The 11,521-nt window shown below is 32.9% G+C and overlaps 3 protein-coding genes across 5 annotated transcripts; 2 read left to right on the top strand and 1 right to left on the bottom strand.

The window, feature by feature from the left end:
* The first annotated feature begins 3,278 nt into the window (after nt 1-3,278).
* On the top strand, nt 3,279-5,888 carry LOC105972512 (microtubule-associated protein RP/EB family member 1B-like). 3 transcript variants are annotated; one of them, XM_088816992.1, is made up of 7 exons: nt 3,279-3,615; nt 4,411-4,566; nt 4,648-4,754; nt 4,834-4,976; nt 5,073-5,149; nt 5,326-5,439; nt 5,577-5,888. In XM_088816992.1, the coding sequence occupies exons 1-7, from the start codon at nt 3,508-3,510 to the stop codon at nt 5,691-5,693; spliced, it is 822 nt and encodes a 273-aa protein (XP_088673118.1). In that variant the 5' UTR covers nt 3,279-3,507; the 3' UTR covers nt 5,694-5,888. The 3 variants fall into 3 exon arrangements, with proteins under 3 accessions (XP_088673118.1, XP_088673119.1, XP_088673117.1); XM_088816993.1 differs by having other exon boundaries at nt 3,365-3,615; nt 4,834-4,970; XM_088816991.1 differs by having other exon boundaries at nt 3,365-3,615; nt 4,834-4,979.
* Nucleotides 5,889-6,313: 425 nt separating this feature from the next.
* On the top strand, nt 6,314-8,546 carry SDH5 (succinate dehydrogenase 5). The gene is made up of 4 exons (XM_012997538.2): nt 6,314-6,578; nt 7,349-7,659; nt 7,755-7,940; nt 8,212-8,546. The coding sequence occupies exons 1-4, from the start codon at nt 6,419-6,421 to the stop codon at nt 8,266-8,268; spliced, it is 714 nt and encodes a 237-aa protein (XP_012852992.2). The 5' UTR covers nt 6,314-6,418; the 3' UTR covers nt 8,269-8,546.
* A 281-nt stretch (nt 8,547-8,827) lies between these two features.
* On the bottom strand, nt 8,828-10,623 carry HVA22A (HVA22 homolog A). The gene is made up of 5 exons (XM_012997539.2): nt 10,351-10,623; nt 10,121-10,147; nt 9,871-9,993; nt 9,143-9,389; nt 8,828-9,054 (listed from the first exon to the last, which is right to left on the bottom strand). The coding sequence occupies exons 1-5, from the start codon at nt 10,416-10,418 to the stop codon at nt 8,971-8,973; spliced, it is 549 nt and encodes a 182-aa protein (XP_012852993.2). The 5' UTR covers nt 10,419-10,623; the 3' UTR covers nt 8,828-8,970.
* Nucleotides 10,624-11,521: the final 898 nt, after the last annotated feature.

Raw genomic sequence — 11,521 nt, 5'->3', positions numbered from 1 at the left:
CATAGATTAATGTTCATTCATACATATTTATCAAGAATCGATGTTCGATTAATGTTTTCGAATTTACAAATAAAAATTTAGTGAAAAGGACATCGATGCTCGATTAATGTTTTCGAATTTACAAACAAAAGTTTAGTAAAAAGGACTTACTTGTTGGTGGTGGTGCGGTGGTGGTAATGGTGCGGTGGGTGGGTGACTGGTCATCGCCGGTGCGGTGGGAATCTCGCTGGTCGGCGTCGCGGCGGTCTAGCGGTGGCAGCATGACTTTTTTTTTTTTTTTTTCTTTTTTTGGTCTTGAACAAATTAAAAATATGATTTATTTGTATTTGAGTATTATTTGTGGATAAGGGTATATTTGTCATCTTTGGTCTTGATGTAATAAAATTAAATTAATTTATGAGCTTGAACTAATAAACTCATTTATGTAGTTTTGAACTAATAAAAAAATGGGCTTGCATATAACCGCCGCCAATAACATTTTACTTTCATTACTGCATTATAATCCTAATAATAACAATATTAGAATTGGATTTTGATATTTTTAGTATTTAAATTAAAAAAGAGGCAAAATGGCAAATAGGTCTCCGACAAGGGCACTTAATTAAAAGAGGGACATTCAACTTTTTTGTCTTTTAAATAAATGGAGCTCATTCAAACTTATTTGCAAATAAGGAAAATCCTTTTATATATACCAAAATTACCCCAAATTCATTGAAACCCAATTCAACTCCAATTTTATGATTTACACCCCAATTTAGCCAAATTTCATCAATTAACCAATTTTAACCTTAATTTCAATTTTGACCCCAATTTTTTTTATATAATTTTGTTTTTTTCTTAAAAAACGTATTTTTAATTAATATTACTGTCTTGGCTGCTAAATTACTGTCTCCAGCAGTTATTTAACTGTCGGAGACAGTAATTTAACTGTTAATTGACTTTTTTTTTTAAATATTTTAATTAATATTACTGTATTCATTGCTAAATTACCGTCTCCAGCAGTTATTTAACTGTCGGAGACAGTAATTTCACTGTTAATTGACTTTTTTTTTTGAATTTTTTTTTCTTAAAAAAGTTATTTTAACTAATATTACTGTCTTGGCTGCTAAATTACTGTCTTCAGCAGAAATTTAATTGTCTCAGACAGTAATATTAATAATGTTACTGTTCGAGAAAATAATATTCATAATATTATTGTCCCAAACAGTAATATTACTGTTGAGACAGTAATTTAGTAGTCAAGACAGTAATATTAATTAAAATATTTTTTTCTAAGAAAAAATAAGTCAACGTCGGAGTCTGGCGGTCAACGGTGGTTGACCGGCCGGAAAAAAATTTCAGCAAAAAAAAATTCAAAAAAAAAAAAAAGTCAACCCCGGAATCTGGCAGGAAAAAAAAATCAGAAAAAAAAATATTTTCTGAAAAAAAAATATTTTTTCAAAAAAATTATTATTTTGGGGGTTAATGTGATATATTTGTTAAATCCGGGACAATGTGTTGAAGTTAGACATAATGGATGAAATTGATAAGAATTATATGATGGAGGATATTTTTTACTAAAGAGACATTGGGATGGATTTATTTGAAAGACTGTTTTTTTTTTTTTTTGACTAATATGCCTTTAAGTCCCTTGTAATGGACTTTTTTGCCATTCATCCTTAAAGAAATGTCCAATCCGAGCTAAAAGAAGTTCAAAGTCTACCACTTGTAAATTTAATCTTCTAGAAATATACATGAAGTCGGTTCCCAATTTAGAAGATTTATAAAAACTCTTTAGAACAACTCATTTATTAAATTATTTTCTAGAATGTATTTAATTTTTGTATGGAGTAATCTAGAGAGCCATGACAATGGTATGATTAAATGAATCAACATCGTCTATTAAAGGTGGTGTAGTATAAATACGAGTAGAGTGACCTTAAGAAAGCTTAAACAGAGTATAATATAAGAGTGAGGTTTGAAATGAATTACGTATGAAGAATTTGTTTTGATATTTTTAGTATTTAAATTGAAAATGTCCCTTTCAATCCAAGTCCCGGTGTGATATCTCCGAGAGTTGTTTATGAATTCTTTTTACAATTTGAACCCATGCTTCCTGTCCTACAAACATATTAATGAAAAGTTAAAAAATGTATTTGAATACGTAAGAACAATTTTATTTTTTAATAAGTGTGCAATATCCTTAATTTTGAAATTGCGCTTATAGCAATAGGATTAGGTTCACCCCTAAATTCATCGTTGGAAGTATCGGACATTTTTTATTCCAAAATTACTCCTCGTTAGATAAATCAGGCTATGGTATCAGTATTACGTGGATTGCATTTATTAATATCGGACTGCATTTAACAATTTTTTATTTTTTATTATTATTTCTTACTTTTAATATTCTTTTTAGAAAAAAAATTATTTATTTTTATAAAAATTAAGTTTTTTGAATTTTTTTCCGATAAGTTTAAGACGTCGAATACGACTATAGTTGAGTATGACTACAATCTAATATGACTATATCAACTGTACTCATATGTTTTTTAGCATTTTCAACTTAAAAATCTCGATTATATACCGTAGTACAGTCATGTTTATCAAATTATATAAAATAAACGAAGATTGTCTATTATTTAAAAAAAAAAACCAATCAACGTCCACACCAAAAATCACAATTTTGAATCTTGTTATTACAAGTTAACTTGTAGCCACACAAATACATCACATGTATCAATTCTTCAACTAAAAATAACCATCAACATCGTTGAGCATTAGAAAAAAGAAAACCTAAAGATCTTATATACGATTATGTACGACTACATATAACTATATATGACTACATAACTGATTATGTCCAATTGGCCTGCTATTTGCTCATCTTGTTGAGCATCATCGACTTTTTTTAATGTAACTGAATTTTACACCAGAAAACAGACTTAGATCAAAATGAGATGGATGAATAGGGAAAAATATACTTTAACCTTATCATTCGGCGGTGGCGGACCACTCACATAATTACTTGAATATATATATATATATATAAAATTTTAAGTCAAAAATGTAAAAAACAGTAATATAAAAATTGAATATGACTACAGTTGATTATAGTCAAATAGAATATAATCGATATAGTAAACTTGTCAAAAAAAATAATAATAAAAAGAAAAAAGAAAAACGAACATTTGAAAATGAAAAGACAAAAAACACATCTAAGTAATATCGGCGGTTCCTCTCCATTCAATTCACTAATCAACCCTCCATTTAAACTACAACGGAAAGTACTAAAACAAACCAAAATTTGAATTACAAACCAAGAGTTTCCTCTCTCTCTCACCTCCCCGTATAGATATATATCTATATATTTATATATATATATATAGACACGCAGAAGATCCGAGAATTTACAAACAAGAATATTTGGAATACGCATTCGCACGTGCAAAACTTCCAACATTTTGAAAGAATTGTTTTGTTTTTTTTTTCTCCTGATCGATAATAATCGTCGTCGTCGTTATCGTAAGAATGGCGACGAATATAGGTATGATGGATAGTGCATATTTTGTGGGGAGGAATGAGATTCTTGCATGGGTCAATGCCAGGCTTCAGCTTAATATCTCCCGCGTTGAAGAGGTAAATCAATTCATAAATTCAATAAATACTGATAAAAACCCATTTCCTCCCTTTGGGAAATTGCATTTTTTTCTTTTTTTTTTTTACAGTCTTGGTTATTATTGATTCGGAGGAAATTCGGGCAATTTTTACAATTTTCGGAAATGTGGTTCTTGATTTATTTTATGATTTTAGCCTATTTTTTCTGGGAATAATTTGGTTGATTGGGCTCTATAATGGTGGATGACTGAGGGATGCTTCGGTTGTTGTTATGGCTTACGGTGGGATGTTTCTATTCTTTATTAATCGTTTACTGTTAGCCTGAGTTTGGCAGCAATTGTCCGCGAGAGTCAGGCCTGAGTATGGGCGGCCCATAATCGAATGTCGTAGACGCTTGTTGTGCTGAATGCACTATTATAAGGCTAGAGTTTGTGTTTTTCCTGACAATAATTAGTTTTAGGATAACTAGTAGCGTTTGAGGTCCTACATTTACTTTTATAAAAGAAGTGAAACTTTTGTGTATTATTATTCTGAATTTCAAATAATTAATCCTTTCTTCACAAAAAAACAAAAGAGTGCATACGGAAGCTAAGTTCATATAAATTAGTGTTACAGTTTGCTCGTGTTATATTAGATTCTTCGGCGTTTTTGTCCCGTCGTGAAAGTATAGATGAGATTCTGCAATATAGAAAATGCCGTATAATAAGAGGATATTTGTGTTTTGCAATGGCGCTTTGTAAATGTTACTAACCAAGCATGGCTGATATTTTAAGACACTTTCATTAAATTTGATTTATTTATTTATTTATTTATTAGGCTGCATCCGGAGCTATACAATGTCAGATGATGGACATGACTTATCCGGGAGTTGTTCCGATGCACAAGGTGAACTTCGACGCCAAGACCGAATACGATTTCATCCAGAATTACAAAGTTCTTCAAGAGGTTTTCAACAAACTCAAAATCGACAAGGTAATAAGTAATTTCAAATCCAATTCTTTAATTTTATTCTTCTTTTTCTGGCCTACGATAATTTACGTGAACTGTTTTCAGCATATTGAGGTCAACAAGCTTGTAAAGGGGAGACCGTTGGACAACTTGGAGTTTCTACAATGGCTTAAACGCTACTGCGATTCTGTAAATGGCGGCCTAATGAACGAGTAATATTTTCTTAATCTAATCGGAAAAAAAAACACTAGTTACCGAAATATCTTTTTGATAATGTGTAAAAATTCATAGGAATTACAATCCTATGGAGAGGAGAACTAAAGGTGGAAACGGGAGAAATAATATCAAAGTTTCTCAAAAGAACTCAAAGTCTTTACAATCAAACAATTCTGGCTCGTGTGACGGAGATTCTAGGGTTCATGGAAGAAGTATAAGTAGTAATAATTCGTCTCATTTTTCTATTTTTTTTCCTTAATTTTTCACAAGCCAACGATTCTTGTCTTAATATACATACATTTCTTGAATTTCAGGCACGAAACAGGGGAAATCGGGTAGTGTGACTTCGGGGGCCAATTCTTCAATGGAGATTCAAGCACTCACAAGTGAGGTAATATATGCTAGCGGGGTCTTGGCCCCCACGGCTTTTAAAAAATATTAGCATTACTTTATAATTTAATTTGTTATTTTACGAGTCTTGAGTTATTGTTGGCCAAAATCCTGGCTCCACCACTGATTGGTATTGACGAGATCACATGATATACACATATATAATTATATATACAGGTCTCGGATCTCAAGCTATCGGTTGACCAGTTGGAAAACGAAAGAGACTTCTACTTTGCAAAGTTACGTGATATCGAAGTACTTTGTCAGGCACCCGAGTTAGACGATGTTCCGGTAAGAATTTCTCATTTTATATTATTGCAAAATGATGATATTATAGTCCCTTTTTCCTTTTCTTTTCCCTCTTTGCGAAGATAGAATGTTTTGAAATTTGTCGTATTTTCTTTTTTCTTTTTCGAAATTTGTTGCAGATAGCGGTGGCGATCAAGAAGATATTGTATGCTGCAGACGAGAAAGAGTCTACACTCGCCGAAGCTCAAGAAATCGTGTCTCAATCAATCAATGATGAATTTTCTGCTCATGAATGAAAATGCCAAGTGAAAAATAGCATCATTCATTGAAGAAATAACTAAAAATTGCTAGAGTTTTTTTTTTTTTTTTTTCTCGTGTTAAATACTTTTTCCTCTCAAAACTGTGTCCTTTCTTGAAATAAGCATTCCAGTATAGGGGTTTGGTTGCTAAATAATATTTTCGAAGAGAAATACATAATTTGCGATGTCAAATCCAAAATATTTAATTCAACAATAGTGGTAGGGTTGAAAATCAAATTCGTTCGAGACCGATTGCTCAAAAGCTTGTTTGAACTTGGTTCGTTAGCATAACGAACCAAATTCGAAATACATTTTTCTGTTCGATAAGTAATGAAGCTCGACTAGAGCTTGAGCTTGATCAGGAAAAAAAATAATATATAAAAAAAAAATTAATTAACCTACTCAACTTTATTTGTTTACCAAATTGACAAGTTCAGCTCAAACACAACTTTTTACTCTTTTAGACCTTAATAAAATTTTGGGAAAAATTACGCCCCTAAATATTAAAAAAAAAATACCAAGAAAATATAACAAAATCTGTAGGGGTTAAATTGAAACATTTCAGTTTTTGCTGGGGTAAAATGATAATTAAGGCAATTTTGCAAGGTGGATAAACAAATAAATAAGGAACTAAAGACGATTGTAGAAGTGTCAAAATCATTTCCCATTCCAAAATCAATCGTCGAGCAGAGCATATCGGAAGAATTATTGTTGTAAAAAAAATGGCGAAGATGATGCTGATGAGATCGGTCGGCCGGTCAGTTTTTCGCAGATCTCAAGTTTTTTCCTCCTCCGCCGCAGCCGCCACCACCGCCGTCAACCACCACATCCGCTGCCTCCATCTCTCTTCCCCTTCATCACGCGCCTCTTCCCCTAATCAAAGTACTTGAATTTTATCTCTTTTATATATGCCGTTCTTTTTGTTAATCTATATTGTGTATACCTTCTAATTTCTATTTTGTTCCTCATATCTGCTATGTGTGTGTGTGTGAAATTGCCCCTCTTTTGGGTTGAAATTCAATGTCCGTTTTCGAGCTAAGATTTGGGTGAATTCTAGAAAATTGATTTATTAGGGTTTTTTTATGGGCTTCAAATAATGAGTTAATTCTTAATCAGATTTTTGCTGATTTCTGGAGATTGCTTTGCGTTGTACTTTTAATTAAATTCATGGGAGTTGTTAATCATATAATATGCAGTGTCAAATTAATCATGGTGATCCTGGTTCTGTCTAGCGAAGAGACGAAAAACGGAAAAAGGATAACATTGTGCTAGATTGTTTTAGTTGCATACATTTTTAATGATGGTTTAGATGTTGGTTACGTTGCATTTTCATTTTCCCAGATCTCGATATCAGAAGAAAGCTCCATAGACCAATGTTATGGTTTTCTTATACGTGTTCTGTTTTTTGATATACGAGAGATAAATATTTTCCAAGGATAGAGAACTTAAAAAATGTCTTGCCGTTTTGGGTTGATATGGTGCGTGATATGTGTAAGATTGTTAAAAAAAAATGGGAAGATTTAACAAATAACGGGGAAGAATTAATCTAGTTGTCGACTACTTTCCTTGAACTATCATGCTTAGCTACACCTATATTGAAAACTTTCTTTAGGTTATCCATCATCGTGTAATTTGATGTTTCTTTGATGTAGATTTTCTGCATCCCTTTGCAACTCGTTTTGGGGGTATTCGATGTTTCAGCGAAGATATTTCACATATGCCTGTTATAAAAGACTCGGAAATCGAGCGTTCTTTCAAGGATTTAATGGCAACGAACTGGGACGAGATTCCATCCTCCGTTATCGAGGATGTGACAAAGGCATTGTCCAAGAGTACCGAAGACAACGCTGCACAAGAAACCCTGAAAAATGTTTTCCGAGCAGCAGAGGCAGTCGAGGAGTTTACAGGAATTATTATGTCTTTGAAAATGGAATTGGATGATGTCATTGGGGTTAGCGGCGAGGTAAATAGTTGATTCGAGATGTGGTTGGTTGATTGGTTTCAGTTCTGTAGTGATTTTTGTTTTGATTGTTTTCTGATAATTTTGTTTCCGGGCAGAATGTGAAACCACTAACAGAAGAATACTCAAAGGCAATGCAGACGATTTTCAATAGATATGCTGCGTATTTGGCTGCATTTGGACCGGAAGAAAGCTATTTGAAGAAGAAAGTGGAAATGGAGTTGGGAACCAAAATGATTTACTTGAAAATGAGGTGCAGTGGTCTTGCTGCTGAGTGGGGAAAGGTATAATTCTTCTTTCAAAATTATTTAATTTCTTGAATAAAAGTATTTTTTTTCTGGATAAATAGTTATATTCAGGTGTAAATAAGTAGTCATGTACAACTGTGCCTAACGTCGTCACAGGATTAGTTTAAAAAAAAAAACTCATGTTCGTAGATGTATAAACAACGTGGTTATTGAGTCTAGATATAAATATTTATAGTTGCGTAAGCAAAGAAATTAGATTTTATAGCAAATGTTATTATACAAATTTGTCCTTTTAAATAAAATGCAGGTTTCAGTGCTCGGGACTTCTGGACTCTCTGGCTCATATGTTGAGCAAAGGGCGTAAACTTCGAAAGACGGGCAGAAGAGTTTATAGTTCCGTTTCTGATGTTCGTTATGCTGATTGATATTTGCAAAATTCCGACAAGTTAGTATAATAAAGATAAACGGCATATTTCTCTCCTTTTTTCTAATGCTGTGGTTTTCGTTTGAATTTTCTGATTGTCTCGAGTTAACATCTTGTGGATGTAACTAATGAGAATATTGAGAAATGTTTTAGCGTCCGTAAACGTCAGCTTCAATTGGAATGGTTACATATATTTGATGCAGTCATTTAATCTTGTACCTAATGTTTGTCATTTTACGTAGTCCTTAATTATGGCTTAGAAAACGGCCTTTTTTGTTGTCCCGTAGCACTAAATTGTTAAACTTGTTGGGAAATTAAAAACGTGCTCTTCGAGGAAAATATATGTACGTTTGTGTGATAGTAATAATAGATGGTTTGCTATGAGTTATCGAGCTTGTAGACAAAATATCTCTAAAATTGAACGGGTCACTCAAATTTGATCATATCTCAACGATAACTTTTGCGATTCACCCTTCGTATATATGCCTATCCACGCGCATTAGAATTTGAAAAATTATTATCCTTCTTGCATTACGTTATTATTACATCAGAAACTTGCATATACACGAGACAAGTAGCTCCGAAAAACATTACATGGAAAATAGAAATATTAATATCATATAAAACTACAACACAAGACAGTTAGTACCTATGATCAGCCTCGTACCTATAGTTGTCATCGTAAAACGTGGAGAAGTTCGAATTTGACGTAGCCTCTTTATTAGTCTGCATTAAAAACAAAAACCAAATTATATACACGTATGTATGCATCGGATAGCAATTTGTGCAGAAACGGATTATCAATGAAGAGTACCCTGTGAATTATCTTCTCGAATGCTTCAGTCCCGTTGTTTTCGATATATTTTTCCGCTGCAGTTAAAATATCGTCTGGCTGTCTGAATACATCCTTCTTATTCGGAACATACCATATATTAACGGTCTTTTGGCGAGTGACTATGTATGGCCTCACAATGTGCTCATAAACGTACGCTGCTCCACTGAAGTACGGTATGACTAACCAGCAGGTGAATATTAGCTTTGCGTATGACCAGAAAGGAAGCCTACAATGGATCGAAATAGTTTTCCGATTAAAGAAAGATCTTTCATTTGATTTCTAGATAAAAGCCTGACTTAGCAACAATTAAATGTGATAGTAGAAGAAAAAAAAAACACCGGTTTAAGAAAAGAACTTGGTCATTAAATTCAAGAAAAGGGAGAATATAGTTTTCATCCTTCAAGTTTGTACGGATTCGACATTTGGTCCCTCGTATTCACAAAAATAACACATTGGTTCCTCATGTTTCAAAAATTCCAACACTTTTCGTATTTTCCATCAATTTTTCGTTAGTACTAACGGAATCGCATGTGCCTGTCACTTGTCACTGCCTTAACTAACGGACTAAGAGTGAACCGACGAAAATGACCAAAAGTGTTAAATTATTAAAACACGAGGTACCAAATGCGAAGTCAATGCTAACTAGAGGGATGAAAATCGTAATTTTCCCATTCAAGAAATAATAATGAAGAAAGAAAGTAAAATACCATTCAATGAGCTTTGCAAATGTGAGCTCAAAAAGAGTAATCATTGAGTAAAGAACCCAATATGTCAGCCATTGCTGATCATCAACCGATGATTTCGTCTCGATCGCCCTAATCGAAGCATATCTGCCCAAGAACGTCAAAAAGAAAAAAAAAAAATCAATCTTTTTTTTTTTTTTTTGCATTTCTGCTGCAAAAGATCTGGAAACTAAATCAATTATTACAAAAAAAAAAAAAAATAATGCAAACTTACAGAGGATAGACCAAACTAACCACAGGCCTGCAATATATCCATAAACACCAAAAAAAAATATTATTAAAAAGGAAAATCATGTAAGAAAAAACCATATGCACATAATACAGTCCACATTTCTCAAAACACACTTTTTTATACAATTACACTCATTGAAGAATTCAAGATCCAGCATATAAATTAAATAAATAAAAATCAAGAGAAAAAGAAAAGGAGGAGAAGAAGTTGACCCAGCAAGAACGTCGATATTCTGCGCGAGCAATTTGAGAAAACTTTCAGCTCCAGATCCACCACCCATTTCTGACAACAAATTAATGTATGTTTGTGGGAAGAGGGTTTTAGCCTGCAGGGTGTAATAATACTTACTGTACTGCTGGAATTGGGTTCTGTTATAGTTTAGTTAGGAGGGAGAGAAGAAAGAAAAGCAAAAAAAGAAAAGAAAAAAAAAAAAGAATATTCCTACCGACCTAACGAAAGCAGATATTTGGGCTGCGTTGTTGTCCTAATGTGTGATAAAGCAGCAAAAAGGAGTAGCACTATACAAAGCAAGAGGAAAAATTATACTGTCATGTAAAAATTCGATTTTAATTACCGATTCAACTAACGGTCGTCGGTCATAAAAAAATGGTTCGAAAATGAGTTGGTTGTCCGATAAAACTAACTTGTGTCCAGATAAGATAAAACTAACTCATGTCCAGACCTAATTTTCTTGGTCCAGTGAAAATCTCTTCGACCCAAATACTGTACAACTTGATCCAAAATAGACAGTGCGTTATTAACACTGTTTTTTAAAACTAAGGATTATTAGTGGTACCCCTCAAAACACATTTATGTATAATATCAATCCAATCTATAGTTAGCTTTTATCAATGCCTCTAATTTGATATTTAAGTTAATGACAAATCCATTGATTATTAATATACTCATTATGCCCTTCTCTTTTGCTATTATTCTCTTGCCTCTCTACCCAACTCTTCTATCACCTATTCATCTAGGTACCTCTCTTCATCAATCTGCTCGTTGATCTCATTTAATATTAATATCTTCAATACGTCCCCTCAAGTGTAGGTAAATTACCCTTGCACTTGCAATATTTACATTTGGGTGGCGCTGGGATTGGAACTCAACACCTTTTGTGGTATGACTCTGATACTGATGTGCCTAATTAGGCTTTAACCCAAAAAGCCCAAGATGCTCATTAAAAGGAAAAGCCCAACACAAAGACCCTTAATTAAGAACTTTATAAAAAGCTTATGGGAAGGAAGCTAATGTTTTTTGTCCTACATTGGTTTTCTACAAGAAAACCATACCAAACTCCACCTATAAATATGTGTTATCAATCACATAACAAGGTACACACTATTTAGGCAATTAATTAATATTAATTGTTTATATTGTGAT

This window comes from Erythranthe guttata, chromosome 4 (genome assembly GCF_056151865.1).
Source record: "Erythranthe guttata isolate IM_541 chromosome 4, IM_541, whole genome shotgun sequence".
NCBI classification, from domain to species: domain Eukaryota; kingdom Viridiplantae; phylum Streptophyta; class Magnoliopsida; order Lamiales; family Phrymaceae; genus Erythranthe; species Erythranthe guttata.
The sequence above is the reverse complement of the archived record's forward strand: the minus strand, read 5'-3'. Positions and strand labels throughout refer to the sequence as shown.

Coding starts and splice junctions, on each gene's coding strand:
- LOC105972512 (XM_088816991.1), top strand. CDS start 3,508: ATGGCGACGAATATAGGTATGATGGATAGTGCATATTTTGTGGGGAGG. Junction 5,150..5,325: donor TTCAAGCACTCACAAGTGAG/GTAATATATGCT, acceptor TTATATATACAG/GTCTCGGATCTCAAGCTATC. Junction 5,440..5,576: donor CCGAGTTAGACGATGTTCCG/GTAAGAATTTCT, acceptor AATTTGTTGCAG/ATAGCGGTGGCGATCAAGAA.
- SDH5 (XM_012997538.2), top strand. CDS start 6,419: ATGGCGAAGATGATGCTGATGAGATCGGTCGGCCGGTCAGTTTTTCGC. Junction 7,660..7,754: donor TCATTGGGGTTAGCGGCGAG/GTAAATAGTTGA, acceptor GTTTCCGGGCAG/AATGTGAAACCACTAACAGA. Junction 7,941..8,211: donor TTGCTGCTGAGTGGGGAAAG/GTATAATTCTTC, acceptor AATAAAATGCAG/GTTTCAGTGCTCGGGACTTC.
- HVA22A (XM_012997539.2), bottom strand. CDS start 10,418: ATGGGTGGTGGATCTGGAGCTGAAAGTTTTCTCAAATTGCTCGCGCAG. Junction 10,148..10,350: donor AATATCGACGTTCTTGCTGG/GTCAACTTCTTC, acceptor GATATATTGCAG/GCCTGTGGTTAGTTTGGTCT. Junction 9,994..10,120: donor GTTAGTTTGGTCTATCCTCT/GTAAGTTTGCAT, acceptor GTTCTTGGGCAG/ATATGCTTCGATTAGGGCGA.